This window comes from Apiospora marii, assembly GCF_038362585.1.
Source record: "Apiospora marii strain CBS 49790 chromosome Unknown utg000004l_segment0_segment0, whole genome shotgun sequence".
In the NCBI taxonomy this organism is placed as follows: Eukaryota; Fungi; Ascomycota; class Sordariomycetes; order Amphisphaeriales; family Apiosporaceae; genus Apiospora; species Apiospora marii.
In genome coordinates, this window is record NW_027117375.1 from 2,300,676 (window position 1) to 2,321,023 (window position 20,348).

At 54.3% G+C, this 20,348-nt stretch overlaps 6 protein-coding genes across 6 annotated transcripts; 4 read left to right on the plus strand and 2 right to left on the minus strand.

Annotated features, from left to right (window-relative positions):
• Positions 1-1,352: 1,352 nt before the first annotated feature.
• PG985_006656 (uncharacterized protein) lies at positions 1,353-1,644 on the minus strand (the record flags this gene model as incomplete). Its single annotated transcript, XM_066826425.1, is given in 2 exon segments — positions 1,353-1,508; positions 1,522-1,644. The coding sequence occupies 2 exon segments, from the start codon at positions 1,642-1,644 to the stop codon at positions 1,353-1,355; spliced, it is 279 nt and encodes a 92-aa protein (XP_066686032.1).
• A 244-nt stretch (positions 1,645-1,888) lies between these two features.
• PG985_006657 (uncharacterized protein) lies at positions 1,889-3,072 on the plus strand (the record flags this gene model as incomplete). The annotated part of the gene is made up of 3 exons (XM_066826426.1): positions 1,889-1,948; positions 2,029-2,412; positions 2,854-3,072. 3 exons carry the CDS (start codon positions 1,889-1,891, stop codon positions 3,070-3,072), a joined length of 663 nt encoding a protein of 220 aa, XP_066686033.1.
• A 265-nt stretch (positions 3,073-3,337) lies between these two features.
• On the minus strand, positions 3,338-4,612 carry PG985_006658 (uncharacterized protein; the record flags this gene model as incomplete). The annotated part of the gene is made up of 1 exon (XM_066826427.1): positions 3,338-4,612. One exon carries the CDS (start codon positions 4,610-4,612, stop codon positions 3,338-3,340), a length of 1,275 nt encoding a protein of 424 aa, XP_066686034.1.
• Positions 4,613-5,160: 548 nt separating this feature from the next.
• Positions 5,161-5,949, plus strand: PG985_006659 (uncharacterized protein; the record flags this gene model as incomplete). The annotated part of the gene is made up of 1 exon (XM_066826428.1): positions 5,161-5,949. The coding sequence occupies one exon, from the start codon at positions 5,161-5,163 to the stop codon at positions 5,947-5,949; it is 789 nt and encodes a 262-aa protein (XP_066686035.1).
• A 411-nt stretch (positions 5,950-6,360) lies between these two features.
• On the plus strand, positions 6,361-7,179 carry PG985_006660 (uncharacterized protein; the record flags this gene model as incomplete). Its single annotated transcript, XM_066826429.1, has 2 exons — positions 6,361-6,421; positions 6,470-7,179. The coding sequence occupies 2 exons, from the start codon at positions 6,361-6,363 to the stop codon at positions 7,177-7,179; spliced, it is 771 nt and encodes a 256-aa protein (XP_066686036.1).
• A 1,902-nt stretch (positions 7,180-9,081) lies between these two features.
• On the plus strand, positions 9,082-12,015 carry PG985_006661 (uncharacterized protein; the record flags this gene model as incomplete). The annotated part of the gene is made up of 7 exons (XM_066826430.1): positions 9,082-9,177; positions 9,645-10,507; positions 10,556-10,589; positions 10,685-10,740; positions 10,809-10,845; positions 10,967-11,150; positions 11,228-12,015. The coding sequence occupies 7 exons, from the start codon at positions 9,082-9,084 to the stop codon at positions 12,013-12,015; spliced, it is 2,058 nt and encodes a 685-aa protein (XP_066686037.1).
• Positions 12,016-20,348: the final 8,333 nt, after the last annotated feature.

The following is a 20,348-nucleotide window of genomic DNA, read 5'->3' on the forward strand; positions in this document are numbered from 1 at the left end:
CCCAACAACAAATCGGAAAATGGCTTTTGGCGTCTATCGCAACGTAGTAGCCCAAGCCGCCAGCTGGCTGGCGATGTTTGTGACAGGCTGTCAACATGATATGGACACGTAGTTTCTGCTCGATTTTCGAAAGCCAACAATTATCGACCGGAAGACTTTTGGGGACACAGATGGACACGGTGTGGTACTCTTTAGAAGTGCATTTAGAAGTGCATACCTACATGTGTAACTGTCAGATCCCGCTCTGGGCGGGCGACTGGTAGGAAGTGAAGATTACACCGAATTTCTCATAAGCAATGGCTTGTTCCCATTGTGCACCATGTGCGTCCATTGGATCTCCGCCTCGTCTGGGACGATTAAGTAGACGTCGAGGGCGACAGCAGTGAAGAGGCAAATGATGTCGATGATGAAAGGGAAGAGATGGCCGCAGGCGGTGCGCCGTGCTTGCTCTGGACTTCCAGCTTGACGCCTGGTAATACAGGTGTGTCGTGTGGAATGTGTTGTTGGGTAGATGGTTGAGTACTTATAAATTTATGAGCGAGGGCGTGAATACTATAAGCCAGGTAGTCTGTCTTGCTACTGGTCCTTTTGAGCCAATGACCTGGCTGCTATAGTAGTGTCTGACAGACTCCGCGCCGTGAGTCTTCAATCATCGCCATGTAACCATCGAAGCAGAAATAGGTAAAGTGCTTCGTCTCATGAGCAAAGTAGCTTCCAAAGTTGCGTCCGGCAACGCCGTGCCCCATCGACCGTTTGCAATCGTCGAATGCTCGCTTGGTGTGCTGGGCTGTCCTTCTCGATGGCGTATCTGCCCCTCGCTCCCTGGACGACATCGATAGCCTCCGCGTGCATGTCATCTGTCATATCTGCCTACTTGATCATTGCTTCGAGCTTCTGTTTTTGTTGGCATCACCATTTCCGGGGCTATCGGCACAGCTAAGAGGGGTGTCACATGCGCGTGGCGCACTGGCCATCAGATCCTTCGTGCGATGGATCTGATGGGCAACGCCATACCTAGTAGATAGGTTAAGTATCATGAATATACATCACCAGAATCCAACTACTAAGGTGCGGTCGTACTACAACCCATTTAACATTCCCCCCCCTTCTTTCTTCTTTCTTCTTTCATGTTATCATGTTTCGGTTCGATGCCAGCCAAAGCCAGCAGAAACAAAAGACTCGCAAAGAGCAGGTTGCTTCGGCTTGTCGCGGCTCCCAGCGGAGGAGGGTGACATCTTCACGTCGGACATGTTTGCGATTTCGGGTAGAGATGACGGAGTTGTATCGGATTGAAAAATTGCCGGGTGTGTCGCGATGCCGATTTAGTTTCAGCAAGCAAGCGTATTTTATAGTTACTGCATGTTTGAACCACCCCAACCGCCCTTAATCGTGCTCATGCTCATGTAGCTCTCGAGGCCGAACCGCTGCGGTCCGGCCTTTGAGCGCGACCGCGGTGTGCCGCCGATGATCACCCTGTCGTCGAGGTTGCTAGCGCCGAGCTCGTCGCCCTCGACCAGTTACCACTTGGGCGCGCAGCTCATCCGCCAGCTTGAGCGGGCTCAGCAGCTTGAAGTACTTGGTGAAGTCGTGGCCCGCAGCGCCGCCTAGGTACGTGTGTGCGGTGCCGTGGGACCACTGGCCCATCTTGGGCGCGGCCTTGTTGACGAGGTCGACCTTGCTCCTTGTTGTTTCCTGTCGTGCCGTCGCCGCGGCGCCCGGGACACGATGACTCCGGGTCGAGGATCAGCTGTTGGCCTGGCTGGTTCCGCTGGAGAGACGGGCCCAAGAGTCGACGGGCTCGAGCGAGTCGTACATACCAATATGGCAGTCACAGCACCGAGCTAGCGCCATATCCCAGTGACTGTTGCCCAGGTAGAGGGTGATCAAAATGATACTATCAGCGTCTTGGAATCACGCCGTCACGCCGTCGCCGACCGCTTTGGTCAAGGTAGCCAAATTTTCCATACGATAATTCGGGCGGAGGGCGGCCAGTATGTCGCAGTAGAAGTTGACTGGATTGTCGTATAGCCAGCGTCCTGGATCGACGACATATTCCACGTCGGCTTCTTCGATATAGGGACACATTCGCGTACCGGTAACAGAGGGCTATCGGTACGGTATAATATCACTTATCGCCTCAGTCTTGGTATCGGCCTCATCGCGGGCTTTGGCCTGAGAAACTTGAGCATGAGCATCACTATCGCCATCGATGAGGCCAATGGCGTGGCCAGGGTCGACGTTGTCGTCTTTGTGAACGGCGTCGTTGCCCCCCAAAACGGTAGAAGAAGCCCCGGCGTTTTTTCCCCGTCGTCGTTTGGATGGTGGCAGGGCACGATCTTCTTATTCGCTTGCGCCGGCACCAGCGTGGGTACCAGTATCAGTGGTAATGATCTTAACGGCCGCTTCTGGTCTGTAAGCGCATTCGCCCCAAGACTTGGATTCGGGCCCGGGCTCTGTTGACCGGCTTGCGGACAAAATGATCATTCAACTGTTACTGGCAATGGTTTGCATAAGAGCGGCGACTGCATCTGGCTGGTTTTGTAGCTGCAGGCACGATAGATTGTTGCAATGTTCCGATTGGCGGTAATGGGACCAAGTGCAATTGGTCTTGGCCGGCAGAAAGCTAGTAGTACCTAACCTCTACCTAAGAAGCATCTGCATGTACCTTGTAGGCACGCTGGCACGTGAGGCATGGTGCATTAATGGGGCCTACTCACATCAATTGACCCTCCAACCTTAAGTCGATTCATTTTCTGGGGTCGCTCACAAAGACTAGTAGTCTTTCCAATACAATGTGTCCCGCCCCACACCCTAACCAACGTCGCCGAACCCTGCTCTTACATTTCAGAGAAGAATCATCATCACTCACCACTCTCCGGCGATATCGAAGATGCAGTCGACACAGTCTTCTCCGTTGCGACAAGGCCAGCTGTTTGGTCGCCGACGGCATTGGAGCTCTGCGCACACCACCCTCACCCTTCTCGTCGCAGCCCAATCCGCAGCTTCATGACAATTGCCTTCATGGAGAGTCGGGCCACCGAGTTGATTGAGGACACCGATCTACGGGTTTAGCAGGCTCAATTACTGAGCTGGAATATGGCTCAATAGAATGTTTATATTATATCTATAATTTTATATTGAATCAGGCTGTAAATACGAAAACGCCAAACTCCAGAACCTCGGCTGTTGCACAGGGATCGTAGGCCAAAATGCCTATACGCTCAGGACCTTACTTCAACTCCTGCAATTGCCTTTTTTCACTTACCTTTCTTCCGTTGCCTTGGTATATCTACAAGAACTACAAGAACAGGAATTCTGCTCTGTGGTTGAGCAGCGTTCAGCGTCTATGGGACATCGCGTCGCTCTTCCCTGCCTCAATCTTACGGGCGTCCACGCAAGCAAACGAGACATCGGAGTCGGAGTCGCCATGCTCAAACCGGAGAGCCGCGCCGATGTCCCGCATCTTGCTTCTCTTGGAGGCCTCGGCCGGCTTCGGCTTGACGGCCGGCATCGGGCGGAGCGCCGTGGGCTTCCGGCCGCCATAGCGCTTCATCAGCTCCGAGTTCTGCTCCTCGAGGTACTGCTTATACAAGGGCGGGCGGACCTCGAGCGGCGGCGGCGGCGGCTCGTGGCGCTGCACGGGTCGTGATTTCTGGCGGAGCGTGTGCTTGAAGGCTTCTTGTCGCTCCATGTCCACGAAAGACGTCGGAGGGACGGCGGGGCGCTGCTGGCGGTTGCTGTAGTAGGGGCGCATCGGTCGGCTGTAGGAGGGAACGAGAGCGCGGTCGCTATTGCTGCCACTTCCGCTGCCGGCGGCCATGTGCTGCGCGAACGTGCGCGCCTGCTTGGGCAGGGGTGGTAAAGGCACCTCGGGCGGGGGGCCGTTGGGCCCCTGCGTTCTGAAGCCGCCAGGCCTCAAGGCGGGCCTCGGCAAGGCGGGCGCGCGGAGCGGCCAGTCTTCGCGAGTGCTATAATCGCTTGTGGAAGGCTTACTGTGGCGATCGTGTGAGGCTGACTTACCGTGACCCCTACTGCTGCCACTACTTTTCTTCTCGCAGCGTCTACGTGATGACAAGGAGGATGATCGGGCAGGCTCCCTCTCCCTTGTGCTTTTAGAAGGGCGGGGCGGACATACCGGAGGTGCGGGGGCGTATTTCCGGCCGTACTCTGCCGGTGGCGCCATGGGCGCTCGCTTGGCCTCGTCGTAGAGGTTCGGGATCCAGGCGTTTGCGTTTGTCGGGACGGCGTCATGTTGGTCGTACGCGCTGTGCCTATACTTCTCGACACTCCTCCTTCTCCTGTGCTTGGGGGGCCTGCGGCCGCCGTCGTGGGGTTCCTCTTGAAAGCTCTCGTCCGCCACCTTGCGGCGAGGCAAGTTGGCGCCATCACCCACCCTATATGGCCGCAGCCCGCGTGCCTTGATGGCGCAGTCATCGCAGGCGCCGTCGGTCTCCTGCCGAGACCGGCGGACCTTGCCGCAGTGCTTCTCGTGCTTGAACGCCCCGAAGAAGCCGTTCCAGAAGCCTGACCGTTTCTTCTGGAAGGTGGGACAGGGGTTCAGCGACTCAACGAGGCAATTGCACCGGTAGTGGACTGTGAGTTTGATACACATGGCTCTCACTGCTCCTGTTTGCTGCCCCCGTTTCCGCCGCCTTACCTTGACTTGTGAGTCGGTGGTTGCGTTTACAATGTGACTTGTGCCGTTGTCCACTCTGGCAAACGCTTCAAGGAGCTGTCAACAGCTATCTTCACCAGAACGGAATATATTTGTCTAGAGTGGGGAATTCCTTGCCATGGCTCAGGGGTATCGACGCCCTTATACAAACCTCGCTACTCGCCGAGGTCAAAGGACTTTGCGCACATTGTATCTGGTACAAGCCCCTCGGTATTCTTTGTCATGGCCAACAATCTCCTAGTGTACAAGGTAACAAAGAGCGAGTACACAATAGAGATGCCCATGTCATCCTAGACCGTTGTTTGTTCGGCACATAATAGCTTTGTGGCGTTTTCCCCGGGCTTGAGGTGGCTGAAGGCGATATAAAATGATATTGTCCGCTCCGGCTTGCTTTTTCCGGCAAGTCGCTCCATCCAAGCCTATTCTAGACCACCGATTGCATCATACGACCATCTCTAGCGAAAATGGCCTTCCGTATGGCCAACATGACAGAGGACTCCTCGCTTGAGCGGCACCTCCGGCGGCATTCTCGTACCCTCCCGGCTAGGAGCATGCCTTGTTATGATGAAGACGAGGCAGAGGGGCTGACGCCAGCGGAGCAACACCAGATGATACGTGCCCTTTGCGAAATCCGGCCAGCGAACTCATTCTCTGAAGGGAGGGAGCGCTGCCGCCAACTAATGGCCATGAGAGACAGTTTGTCCGACGAGGCCATTGCGGCGTGTCAAGGCCGGACGCCGTTACCACCACAGTCGTTGTTGGCACCACCGCCGAATCCGCCGGTAGCTGAGCCTCGACGTATAGACACGCACGCTGCCTCCCTGGCAGCTCTTGAGGGCAGAGTGGCGTGTGGAGGGTCTCTCCAGGGGCAGACTCCTCCGAGGTGTGCCACTCCTGAGCCACCAGCCATTGCGACTTGCCCCGGCGCACACTCACAACCTCGCCCACAGCCTCGCCCCCGGCCTTGCCGTCAACCTCAAGCCCGACCTTCGGCTATTTATGTTGAGTCTCCGGGCGGGACTTACGAGATCCCGGTTGTGATCCATCAAATCCCGGTCGTCGTGCATGAAGTTCCAGTCTTGCTAACGCCCGAGCTAGGTACCCCACGTGCTCAGTCGCCGAAGCCTGCATCTATGCGAGAGCCGGTGAAGAGGTTCTTCAAGAAGGCTGTGGCCCGTTTCGGCAGAAGAAGCAGTGCTGCTGCGAGACTTGGTTCCAGCCCGTTGCCGGCCGTGGAGGAGAGACAAAGAAGAGAGGGAGGACAGTGGTATTAGGATGGTAGAATAGTATGGTCTGGTAGTTTCTCTTGAACACACACACCAATTGCTATTCAGTGAAATGTACTTTAATATTGTATTTGTGATATTTATTAGAATTATGCTTGAAATGCATTGACTACTTTCCTTTCTAAGTTAGAGTGCGAAGCGATAACTCGTAACTTCCAATGTTAAGGTTAGGCGGCTGTTGACCGTTTGCTTCTTAAACTTGAGGTGACGTGGGGTTGTAGCTGCCTGTCCTACTTGGCAAGACCCCTAAAAATGAACATTGTATGCACTTATTATATATCAAATCTTGAACTTGAGCTTTGATTCTCCCAAAGGAAAGTTCTTCCAAATTACAAACATTGACCTATTTCATCAAACCCAACAAATTTGGAAACAATCCAGCTCCCCGGCCACGTCATTATGGAAACCGATCCAGTGCAAGAAACGGGCACGGCCGGAACAAAGACTTGGATCATGCTAGGTAGGGACTTTGTTACCTTGTTTGTTTGAAATCTCGAGAAATTGGCAGGTTGTCTGACCAACCAAGAAAACAACCCGGAAGTCATGACGGAGCTGGCCACGAAGCTGGGGTTGTCGCCTGAGCTGCAGTTCTACGACGTATACTCATTGGACGAGCCGCAGCTCCTGCAACACATCCCGCGTCCAGCCCTGGCCCTCTTGGCCATCATCCCGCTTACACAGACCTGGAAGGCCGAACGCCAGGACGAGGACCGTGGGCAGCCCGACTACGCTGGGGCGGGCTCTCAGGAACCCGTCATCTGGTTCAAGCAGACCATCGGCAACGCCTGTGGATCGATCGGGCTCCTGCATTGTGCCATCAACGGAGGCGCTGCTCGTTTCATTCGCCCAGGCTCGGACCTCGACGCGATTCGCGAGAGGGCCACCCCTCTTGGCATGGCCGAACGCGCAAGTATGCTGTACCACGACAATGCGTTCGAGGCGGCACATAAGTCGGTCGAGAGCCTCGGCGAAACGTCTGCTCTCCCGACAGCGGGGCATTCGGGCCAGCATTTCGTGGCCTTCGTCAAGGCCGCGGGGAAGCTGTGGGAGCTCGAGGGCAGCAGGAAAGGACCAATCAACCGGGGTGATTTAAATGACGACGAAGACGTCTTGAGCCAACGAGCCCTAGAGATGGGCCTGAAGCGAATCATCCAGCTGGAACGAGACAATGGGACCCATGATGTTCGCTTCAGCTGCACTGCACTTGCCCACAAGTGATATACATAGGTATTGAAAGGTATGGATGCGAGGTCGGATGGTGGCACGCGCCCCGTTCCGGTTGCAGTTGAGATTGGAATCGGCCAACTCGGGAACCCGATGGGTCCTTCATGCAAAGTCCGATTCAAGACCGGCATATATTTGTGCCCAACCTCTCTCATCCTCACCAATTCCCAAGCGCGAGTGGATGATGCCAGGAGCTAGAATAGGGCAAAGATCGTCGCCTCCATAATAAAACCAGCATCAGCCCGGCAAAGTTCTGGGCACTCTAGCAGAGGACGGTCACCGCTTACCTGGTGCCTGGGGTACATGTGACCCGTTGCATTTAGTTGCTGCCCCCAGCCCAGACAAGGGCAAGTAGATGTCCGTCTACCGGACCGATCTGACGCTGCTACGGTATAGGATAGGCACCTTGGACAAATTCCGTTAGGTGCTCTTGATGCGATATTATCGTCATGGTCCGTACGGACAGACGAGCCGTAGTCCTTCAACGAGCAAGCAAAGACAGACTTCCGCAATTAACAAGAGCTGATTGATGACGAAATTTATCGCTGGTGCTCTATCTAAGCAGTTCCGAAGATGCAAAAGGAAAAAAGGAGAGAGAAAAATGGTTGATTGCTACTAATTCTGATACTCACGTACAGGCCATCTTGACAGCCAATCACAATTGACGGGGTCTGCTCCTCCCGCACGGTCATTGGCTGACGTTCTACGTGATGACGACTCTTCCAGCCAAGCGGTTTCTGCGACCCCGACAAAAGCTTCGCTTTAGCAGGTGGTGTGGTACTGCCACGAAAACTGTTGAAGGGGTTAAAGAGTATTCGCAAGCTAGGAGAGCGATACAGCTTACACGATCATCGTGGTACCAGCCATATCAAGATACAATAATGTCCCGAGTCTTCGAAGGGACTCGCACTTTGGGTTCGTCTGATTAGTCACTAAGCGGCGACAGTCTTAGAAGTTGGGGTGTCACTACTGTAGGCGTTGCATCCCATGTGGACGGGGCCAACTGCCATGAAAACCATGATGGGATAAGACCTCCTCATCTGTTGTTGCCGCGTCGTTGCAGAAGTGCATGTCGACTCGATGACCCTGCAAGCCCTGGAAACCCTGAAATTGTACGTCGGTACCCGTTCCCACTTCCATCCTGTACCCTAGCACAAGAATCTCTCCGAGTTCCCTACGATCATCCGCAGTTTTCGGTGTGTATGGTGTTATATTTAGCCAGTCACTTCCTTCATCAGGGGGCTGTGGCCAGATCGTGCCTGCTGAAACCGCCACGGCAGTCTTGTTCTTCTCGTCCGGCCCAGGCACGGACAGCGTATAGGATACAGGACTATGCCATTGTACTCGATGGGGGCGCGGAGGCGGAGCTGTCTCCGGGGCTCCATCCACCCATGCCCATCGCCAAAAACAGGGGTAGGGGTGCATCTCGCGTGTCCTAGGAGGTCCGGCTCCGTTCATTTTTTGGATGCTGTTTCCACCTCCTTCTGCGTCCCTCGGAATACCTGTGTCGCGACGACTCCCACAGTAACCCAGGAGGGCTTGAAACCAAAGATCCGCCCAACCAATCTCAGGAGCCCAAGTTTCGAGCACGGAAACCTGCGTCGGGGTGATTAATAAGGCGACTGACTGGCGGACAACGTCCACAAAGACGACTGAGAATCGCGTTCAGCAGCAACTTCTGTTGCCCAGGCCCTTGAATTTTGGGGGACCCAGCTTGAGCAGGACTTTTGGACGATCTTGACAGCCTTCCGCTACGCCTTAGGAACACCTCGATCCGCGCAGCGACCAGCTGACTCGGACGGGCCTCTACGCCACGCCAAGCCAAGCCTCTTGTATGAGAACGTCGCCGGCCTTCTTATGAGCTGCTACCAGCACGTCCAAACTTCTCCCAGAAGAATGAACGTCGAGTCTACCTCTCGAGATTCCAGCTCACATGGCCCGGCCACGCCGGTAAATAGCAGAAAAGAAAGGGGCGCCATCGCTGCCCAAGCTGTAAGCTGATATTTCCCTTTCCCCGTGACATGGTATCAAAGGGGGTGCTGACTTTGTGATTATAGTGTGAGAATTGTCGTCAGGTTAGCCTTTTTCAGAGTTTCTTGATATTGTTGTTTGATCGCCATGGATGGTGTTGATAAATGTTGTGCGGCTGGTCCAACCACTGCCACTGGCAGCGAGCTGGATGCCAGGGGGGGGGGGGTGGCTTTCGACTAACACAAGGGGATATCACTAGAGGAAGCAACGATGCTCAGAAGATCGCCCGCGGTGCACATCCTGCCAACGGATGAATGTAAGATTGCAGCTACACGGTGTTGGTGGATGCCTACTAACAACCGCAGCTTGACTGTCGGTACCGAGAACCTCAGCCTACGAAGTAAGCCACCTACGGAGAGAAAGATGACCGAAATACAGCCAAGGCTAGGGCCGGATACCGACAACTGACCGGTGATAGGAAAGACAAGACGCTGGTCGAGATTCTAGATCGCCTCAAGAGCCTTGAGAACAAGGTCGACAATATCAGCGTTGGAGGCACCTACCCGCCGGCTGCCGGCTATGAAACACGCAGCGCCAACCCTCAAGGCCCTTCGCCCCTCGCACTAGCACCCGATGCTCGAGATCAAGTCCGCGCGGCATCATGGCAATCGAGTGGCGGCGGGCACTCCCCGGTGCCTCTGGGCCATGCCGCACCACGACAGACGCAGTACAGCTACTCCTCGGCCACTTACAAGGTGCTTTCATGGCCCTTCGTGCAGCAGTTCCTGGGATCTTCCAAGAAGATAGCGTCCATGGTGGATTCACTGGCCAAGAAAAAAGGAGCTGCCGTTATGTCCGACCTCCATGCGCGGGCGACCCCTTTGCCCCAGGACACCTTCGACATGGCGACCTCCCGAAGAGGCTCCATGGCACCCAGCATGGAGATTCCGCTCCAGAATCCGACGGGCGGGCTTCAAATGGACCCCATGTCCTTCAGCTGGGAGAACATGCACCGCCTCAGCAAGGCCTACTTCGATACCTTCAACCTGCTCTACCCGTTCATGGACCGGGCGCAGTTCCAGACGGAAATACTCTCCTCGGTGGCCACCAACGGCTTCGACGAGAGCCTGAACTCGACGCTGGCATGCCTGGTGCTGGCATTGGGAGAGGTGGCCATCAGCGGTGTTCAGGGCAACCCGCTGACGACCAACATGGGAAGGCCCAGCGGGATAAAGGGGGGTTCCCTAGAAAGGCCGCCCGGGCTCGCCTTCTTCAACGAGGCGAGGAAGCGGATGGGGTTCAACCTCACACAGTGCAGCCTCGAAAACGTACAAGTGTTCTCGCTTGCCTCGTAAGTCAGATGCGCTACACGGGACGAGGTTCACCAGCTTACCTTTAGAAGTCTCTACTACGAAACCTGCTGCCACCACGTAGTAAGTGACCGAAAGGGCCCATCCGGTCGTTATCTTGCAGGTATAAATAAATCATAAGATGAATCCTGATCGGGCTTACCTTGCGTTCTGCACAGGAATTCTGGCGCATGACGACCTCTGCCTCGCTGGCTTGCCAGGCTCTTCTGACAAGGTAAACGACGGCACGCATACTCTCGAGGAACGGGTCATGCATGACGCTAACGACATGCGAACCCATAGTAACCCAGACGAGTTGAAGTCGCATCGCGCCGACCTCGTCCGCCGCATGTTTTGGCACTGCATCATGACTGAGACGTACTGTGTTGCCCCTATTCGAAGCAAGTTTTGCCTAGGTTTTGCTTGACTGACGTCTCCGAGTTAGATACCTCAACCTCGAGTTCAATCTTCCACTGACGGGATTAGAAAAGTTTGACGACATGGTTGGCCTGCCCGACTTCAGCGCAGGTTCCTTCTCGGAAGAAGACTACATAGGCAACCAAGCTTCGCACTTCCAAGAGCACTTCGCGTCCCAGATTGTCCTGAGAAGACTATTGGTGGAGTTTCACACTACCCTGACCAGCGGTACGTCTCTTCATCTCTCTCTCTCTCTCTTTGGGACCCCCCCTTTTCCCTATCACACGGCCCGCTGACTAGAGTAGCACTTGGGACAGCGGAGACACGCCAGTCTTCGGTACAAGCCACGGACAACAACATGACAGCGGCCACACCGGCGGCGACCATCAAACAACTGGCGGTGCAGCTTGACCGATGGCGGGGAATGCTGCCGTCGCACCTGTGCTGGCAGGACGACCACACGAGCCGTGGCCATGTCTACCCGCCGCCGGTGCCGAGCATGCACGACAGCTTTGTCTTTACGGCGGACCTGGACGCGCCGCCCGTGATCTATCCCTTCGCGGCGGATATCCAAGCCGCCATTTTGAGGACCCGATACTACTATGTCCGGTTCCTGTTGCATCGACCGTTTCTCTTCAAAGCCCTGCATTATCCGGAAAGCATAACACATGAGGATGCTGAAGGCGTCGCCATCGCCCTTAAGAGCACCCGTGAGTCCATCATCATCATCATCATCATCATCATCATCATCATCATCATGATATATCGTCTTGTTGCTGACCTCTATCCTCCTGTCCCGCCAACAGTCTCATGGCCCATTACCACTTCACCAGTACGGAACCAGAAGCGCCTGATCCCCTGCCTGTACTGCTGGTCCCAGAAGTTCCTGGCCATGCTGTTGATTCTGAGGCTGTCGCAGCAGGTGCCAATCCTCGCCCGCATCCGAGCCACCCACCTGGGCGACCGCTTCGACGCCGACGCGAAGCAGACGACGGCGCTGTACATCGACTGGATCCGGGACCTGACGGATGCTGACCCGACGGCCCGCTGGTGCTGGTCGATCCTCAAGGAGGTCTATTCGTTGGAAGACTGATGGTCGGTGGGTGCCAGGGCGTGGGTGTATGGCCTCGTGCACGGTCGGGCAGAGGCGCTGCCGCAATTGAACAGCCATGATGATCCTCAAAGCACTTCATGACTCGGAACGCCGCGCCCGATGTGATGAAGAGTCGGCATCCGGCACCGTCCCTCGTACATGTTGGTCCGGTGTGACGTACCCCTTGTGTAGATGATAGACAATCATTCGACCAACAGACCCATTTGCCGCTCCTGTCATATGGAGGCTATACCAGTAGCAGATTCCACGGTGAACAGTGTTTGTTCCGGTGCACCAGGATCAGGTAATAGAGGGGAGTCCGAGCACAGCGCTGCGATGAGCACCTCCACATCCTCCCCCCCCTCTCTGATCAAAAGACACTTGACACCACCTAAGTAGATTACCTAATCGGCACATATGTATGCTTATTCTATTCGCGGATACCGCAGGATCTGGCCATCGGTGACACCGGGCCAGATCTCGCTCGGGGCCCCGTGTGCTGTGAACCTGCCCCCCCCCCCTTTTTTTTTTTTTCAAGAGAGACGGGGAGGTCCTGACACAAGCTCACGGACGTGATGCGATGCGCGGCCGCGTCGGCAGGGGTCAAGCGCTTATGGAATGGACTCAGTATTGGACTCCATCTCTATGCAATGGAGGTGCAAGGACCGAATTCTTTGAACAAACCATGGGTCAGTCAGGCTGAGTGTGACCATTCCAGCCCCAGCCCCAGCCTCAGCCTCAGCTTCAGCCTCAACTTCAGCACTCCTAGAGCCTCACCTGAGGAGATAGAGGAGACTAGTATGGCGGCACATAATGAAAACAATATATGGGACGATGCAGGTAGCGATATGAACACTCTCCGGCGGCCCAACCCCCTTCATCGCTTGGGAAGGTTAATGATGACTGACATACTTCGGTAACGACAGAGGCTGGAAAAGCCAGAAACCGGCACACGGAGGACATGGGGTGCCTCGGTATTCCCACAAATACCCACTGCATATGGTTAACCTATAGGGTCTTTCAATAAGGTAGGAGTCTCGTTGGCCCAGAGTTGGGATCCCCTCATGCCCTGATGCATACATATGTAGTTACTGCATAGTAGTGTCGCATCGATTGTTGGGCAACGGACGCGCCTCCGGTGGGAAAGCAGAACCCCGTCCGGACCCTTGTCCCTTGCCCTCGGCCCAGCTCCACTTCACTCCGCTACATAAGCTACCTACCTACCTACTTTACCTACCACTGCATCCATGAAGCGCACGAGCCTGCCCTACATGTACGACAGCCATGGCTTACGTACCGGACCGCTCGACCTTTCTTCTTTTTTCTTGCTTGACGGTGGGGACGACTCGCTCGTTCGTTCGTTTGTTTGCTCAGCATACTTGTACCTCCGTGGAAATGATGATGCTCTGTCTGTCCTGTCGTTCTGCGATATCGCAGCACCACTGCCCGGCTGGGACGGCAGTGGTCGACTCGGCGGCATTGTCGCCCTTGCATGGTTGATGTGGGCTACAGTACGGGTAATGGTGGGTATCCTATCGCTCTCAGATTGCCAGATCGGGCAATCCTGTATAGGCGAGTCTTCTTTTCCACATGTTCTCAGGGGGAACGAAACATATGCCCTTGCCCTTCCCCCGCACTCGGACACGAATTCATAGAAACCCCCACGCGACCAGGCAGTCGAGGAATATCAGAAGACATGGCAAGTGGTTCGTTCACCCTTGGCTCCCAATCCACAACCTCACCAGCCAGGTAGATAGATGCTGCTTGCTGGAGTATTCAAGTCGTCAACAACTTCATACTCCACGAGGGAAATAAGAGAAGCAAGAAGCCCCAATTGTGAGGGGCGCGAGGAGATAATGGCCGGCTCTCAGACTCCTGGGTCACAACCAGGGCACTTCAACGCCCACCCTACCTGCATATGGACTCGCAGCACCAAGTCTAGATCCACCCCTACGTCCTTTGCTGGGGATGCGCATTCTGGCCTCGACCAACTTAGCGAGGCCGGAGCAGCCGCCGTTTGGGAGAGCAAGCTTGAGAGAGGGGTGTATGTATGTGCTCATTTCAGATTCCAGACGTGCGTGTCTGTGTGTGGCCTCGAGAGGCATTCCTGTTTTGATCACGCATGCATGTACGTAACCGTCTCTACTACCACACAGCAGGGCAGGCAGCAGGCAAGTAGCAGAATACCCAGTGAGTCGTCTCGTCTCTTCTCAACTAAAGTGAGCGGGTCTCCTTGACGTGCGTGCGTACGTGCGTGTGTGCGTGCGTGCATACAGGACCAGCAGGGTTGACAAGGCTGGGGACTCGATACTGATGCAGCCCGGGCGTCTGTGCCAAGCGACATTCACGCTTCAGGCCATTCTGGACTTCCACATGCCAGCATACGAAGTACGAGAGAAAAAAGGAGAGAAATAAAATGGGAAAAGGAAGGAGACAGCATCCGAGCAAGAGAGAGAGAAGGAGAGAAGGAGAAGGAGAGATAGGGGATGATGATTGTATGCAGGTTGGTGTAGGATTGGTGTTGGGAAGACCATTGTCCAGTCTATGAAGTATTCTCTTGGCGCTAAGCACCAACTACCGCCCACGTACTTATCTTTGGAGGCTCTTTAGATATGGTATCCGATAGTATACATTTCTGGTCTGGTCGTTCGCAATGCACTTGCAGTGCCTCTTTATTCCCCACCGTAGCCGCACGCAAACAAGACAGACAGCTGATGGCTTGTCGGCTATGTACGTCTGCAGTAGTGGTCGCTCAGATTGGAGACCCATCCTATCCCCATCCCTGATTCGAGGACGATCTCAGAACAGATCTGACACTAATCGGGGATGCTATGCATGACAAAAGATAGCTTCGCCGGGCGAGCTAAACAGCCCTCAGTCCCTTTCTCGCGGCGAAGGGCAATAAACTGCGCCGGTTTAGTATCACAAGTAATATCATCGTCTTATCCAGTCGTGACTGCTGCCGTCAAAGGGAGTGATTCTGCCCAGGTGGGGGATGGAGTATTGCAGATGTTGCGCATGACCCGAAGAAGCCTGCCTTCATTTTAGCCAGTACTTGCTGAAGTCTCATCCTCCTCCAGCCCTTCGCGTCGACTGTCCTTGCGCGAGGACGGGGCCAATGAGGGGATGGCTCGGCCATGGTGGGTGGCTGACGATGACAGCTCAGCAATCTAACTCGTATATTAAGTCGCCAAAACCTGCTGCCCAAATGGTCGCATCTGCGAGGCTGCTATAGTGCACCCCGTCCATCGAAGCTGGGCCTTGGGGCTGCTCATGACGAATTCCATCACGGGGACAACGGGGCCCCTCAACGGGCTATAATACAGCGTATAATACAACATCAGAACCACCGCAATCATGGATTGCTACTGGTTGGCCGTACTCCTGAACGCCCCGCACATGTGAGAGGGTCATATTTAATTACCATGCAGCCCAGAATGCATGTTGTTGTGAAACCCAAGATTGCCATTGCCTCCAGCCAGTGCCAGAAGCGAGATCTGATCCTTGTCCCATCCCTCGGCTGCTTTTGTTTATCCCTGACGCCTTGCAGCAACGCTTCGCTGAAATCCACTTGATAGCACTCCCTCCCTCCAATGGGGGTGCCGGATAGAGCCTCGCATCGTGGAAGCCATGTGCTTCTAGGATTGAAGCTCGACGTCCGGCCTCCGGCTCTCACATTACCATCCCATCCAAACGCCTAACCGAGCTCTGCTGCATATTGCTGCAGCTGTTGAAGCTGCCGGTGCCGCATGTCGGAAATGCCATCTCTTGCGACAGGCACTTGTGCCTCTCCACATACAGTTCCCTGTCATGGAAACCGGCCCTCCCCAACGGCAACTCAACCAGCTCTTCGCAGTTGGCAGTTGGCGTACCCACAGAGATAGGACGTACTTGTTCGTCTGAACCCAGCTGGACCGGAGAGAAGCCGAAGAGAGGACACACAAACTGCGGCTTGCACAACTTGAGGTACCAGTCAGCCGAAACGCCACAGAAGAACCAGTCCCGGGCCTTTCGTCACTTCGCTATCGAATGGAAACCAACCGAGGCGGCTTGTTGTAGTCGTAGAGGGGGGAATAGGCCCGAACGGGGGTGCGTCCACACCGGATGCGACGACCTCAGCCGCACAGTGGACATTGGCCTGGCAAGACGATGTATCTCTCATGAGGTCCTCGAGGACACGCGTGCTTTTTGCTGCCATCCATGGAGGTACGGAAGTAGTGTGCGCCAGGATCGACACACGACGTGTATATGTAGTAGTTCTTGATGAAGTCACACATCTTGGGCGATCATAAGTGATATAGAAGTTCCAACAGGATGAGAGTGAGGAAGCTGGACAAAGAGCAAAACAAGAAGCCTGGATATGCTAGTGGTATTCGGGTCAGTAGACGACAGCAAAGGCAGGAGGGTCATCTTACATACAAAGGCAGATATGTCGTGCTTTACCCTGTTCTAGTAGACGACTTAAGCAGGTTCGGGAAAGGGAGCAAACACCGAGAGAAGATGATGTAGTCGGGTATGGGTGTTGGGCTGAGAGGGGAGTAGAGGCAGTGTTTTGGTGACAGCATGTCGCGGCGGCTTATACATATATAGTCGGGCGTAGGAAACCCTCAGTCGCCGCGGTGTCTTGAGTATGTGTCGCCTTACCCCAGAAAAAGAAAGGCAGGAAAGCCGTGCAAGCGCCCCCCTGTAGAGCCCAAAAGGAATAATAACAGAGGCAAGGTAAGGGTAAGGAGGAGCCAGGTTGTTTGTCGAGGGCGGTGGATCTCGAGAGTTTCCCAATTCAGGCATCTGGCGCATCACGCTCCTACACCCACTTACAATAATACGCCGGCTACGGGGGGTTCGCTGAGGGTGAAGCAGAGCATCGTGGTATGACAAGGCCGGTATTAAAGGGCATGGGTGTCTGCTATTAAAGAGAGATAGATGGGCACGACAGGCTCCGTGGGGGGGGGCAGGGGTGCGCAGCCGGTGGGAGTGGGTTGGACATGGTCGGCCTGTCCAGTCTAAGCTGGCGGGCATGTCTGAGAGCCATGACGGTTGGTAGCCTGTAACACGACCAGAGGATGGATGGATGGATGGGAAGTTGAAATTTCTGGAGGAGCCCGGCCAGAGGAGGAGAAGGACGGAGGACGTTTGTCTGTGTGTAGGTCTGGGATGCGAAGGGATGATGAGCAAAAGAGTCTAAAAAAGAAGACTTCGGGAGACACTACATCAAATGTAAGATCAAAGCGGTACTTTGGTACCTGCCCTGTTCCCTGCCTGTTCCTTACGGCTGGGGGTGATGAATCAAATTTGATTGATCAATCAATTCAATTGACGGCTGCGCATTTGGTATGCATGTACATAAGCACGATGGAAGAAGATAGATCAGAAGCCCCGAAAAAGAAGTGTGTCCAGACTTGATAGCAAGCACGCATGGTAGGTCTCCCCATTGGGGACTTGTTCGCTGGCAGCAGAGTGGTGGTTGTAGCGGCAGTCGGCTAGCATCAATTAGCATGACATTCAATTGATGATGCATTGGACGACGAGAAATAGGACATGCAAAGGCAGGTACAACCACCACCAACAACAGGTGGATGCGATGGAATGAATTCGATGGATCTTTTGCCCTTTTGGGCAGGCCCAAAGAGAAGGAGAACAAGAAAAAAGGACCTCGATTGGAGTCTAACAGAACAAGCTCTTGGGTCAAGTACCGGAAAGAACAACCTAGCGCAACACCAGAGCCATGGATGGGCGCATGTACTTTAGGGTCCAGCCAAACATGAAGGGGGGGCAGAGCACTCTTTCCTTTGTTTCAATTCATGGTAGTACGCCAACTAAGAATACACCTACTACTACTACTACTACTACAAGTCGCCCGTAAATCGCCCGACGTCTTCTTCTTGCCCGAGATCGTTTTATGCTCGTCAAAGGCTCATGCATGATCGACCGATGGCGATAGTTGCTTTTTGGCTGGTTAGGCAAACAGCTGGGGTGCGGGGGGCTCTGCTCGCTTCTCTCAGAACAAGAAATAATACGCAATACATATAAACCTATATATAGATTTATATATATATATATATTATACACAAGTACGGTACATACTGACGCCACTAGCACTCATGCTAGGTGACCAATATGCAACCTATTGCAATATGTACTCTGTACACTTGTGTCATTCCATTTCTTCTTTTGTATACATCCCACGGTGCTTCTCTGCCAACGCCGTGGTTCACTTTAGTAAGACCTGAATCAGATACTGGGCAGCTCAGTGCTCCAGGTTCATGTCATGCTCCTCCCGGCTGGTTAGCTGTCATAGCTGGTCTGCCGACTCACCAAACAGGTGCCGAGAGCCCACTGACCACTCCGGAGAGAATAGGATCACCCGCTGTCTGGACAACAACTCCGAGAGACAGAGAGAGAGAGAAACGAATCCACTGTTACATGTTGCCTGTTAACGCCGGCGCGCAGTATATGTGTTTCTCTCTCTCTCTCTCTGTGTGTGTGTGTGTTCGGGGCGGGCTCCGGACGGGGCCAATCACCAGTGGCTAGCAAATGGGCGGCTGCTCTCGTATTCTCTCGGACCTGTCGGATAGTTAGTCCTTCGAGTCAATGTCCCGAAGCTTGAGACGGCCGTGACATGTGCAGAGAGTTATGTCGTGGACCGTGAATGTGACATCCGCACTTCCTACGCCATAGCTCTGGAATGGAGACGGGAAAATACACCCAAGAAGGGACCGTCCCAGAAAAATAAAAAGACCGATCATGAACTAGGGTGCTGCTGTATATGCTCAGCAGCCGCGGCACGGAGAGATCAAGAACTGCTAGATCGGCCAACAACCTTCCGGATATGTGGGGCCGTCGACCAAGGTGAATGGATTTAATGATCCATGAAACTCGAAGCCCCCCATAATCCATTCCTTCCATACGCTAGGCCTGCCAAAGAACAAAAGAAGGATGCCGTTTGAAGTAAAAGAACTCGGGGCAACGACTGGACCCGGCCGCCAGACATGACACACTCGCGGCTCGTATTGTGTGTTGTTTCGCTTTGAGCCTTCGCGCAAGATGGTGGAACTGGCTAACGTGCTTCCACTGTTAGGGGTCCGAGAGCAACGGTGACGGCCGTTGGAAAACACAACATTTAGTGTACCTGGCTTCTGGGTGGGTGAGCCGGGGACTACCTAATATTGAGGCCAACCTAGCTCTAGGCGTTATCCAGCATCCAGTGTACCTGCTGCTGCTGGTTGGTACGAGCCCCTGTATCAGGGCGTGACAGGCAGCCCGACGAGGAGGAGGCGGAGGCGGCGGCAGCTTCACTATATTGAGAAAAACATGGATATTTGGAATAGCATCGGCGGTTGTTGTCATGCACGCCGCGTCATCGTTGCCCGCGGTCGGGATCTGGGAGAACCCGAACATGAGTTGGGTAACAGTTTAGTTGGAGTTGTTTCTTTTCTTCTCCCCATCCCAATTGCATCATGTCGAATTCTCCGGCTCGTTATAGTAGTACGAGCTATAATAAAACCACCAAAACGGCTGAGGGCTAGATAAACATATGTGTGTAGCGAAGGGTGGGGCCAATTGAATGGGCCGGGGCCACCCACGATGGTGAACGGAGCGCAGTGTTTGGAGGTTTGCATACCTTTGATACTACCTGTAGCGAGCACCAATCTTGGTTCTGCCCGGTCGTCCTGTCACAGAATGGCACATCGAATCTGGACCCTCAGGGTTCTCGGGTACGAAAATAGCTAGCATAGCTAGCATACTTGGTAGCTAGCAGCAGTGGTTGCCGCACCAGATCTGACAGTATATGTCCATGGGTCCCTGGCGGCCCTTGGTAATTTGTGCCAGTCAAGTGCGCGCCTGTGGTGTCGCGCAAACCCTGTGCCGCACCTCCCCGATTCCTGTGCCGTACCTCCTTTTGGTGTGAATTTTAAGAATTCTTATGTAATTACTTCTCGCTCGATGTACCTTCGACGCCTTTACGGTCGTCGACGAGATTTAATCGCCTGTATCTCGCTCGTTAAGTAACGGGTTAAGGTGGTTAGGGTTAGGTAGGGTTAGGTAGGGTTAGAATAGGGTTCGGGTTGGTTAGATTCGGGTTTTCTAGTATATATTCGTATGTTGACGTCGTCGCGAAGTTGGTGAGATATCGTCGGTACGGGGGAGGTGCGGCATAGGAATCGGGGAGGTGCGGCATAGGGTTTGCGGTGGTGTCGGGAGTTATAAGATATATGATATGATTGCCAGTTAGCGATTTGGGTCCGGGGCGGGCACTAGACTAGGTGCTAGGCGACAAGGGACACTCTGACATCCGGCGCCCCAGCCAGCGCTAGGCAGAGCGCCAGGCAGCG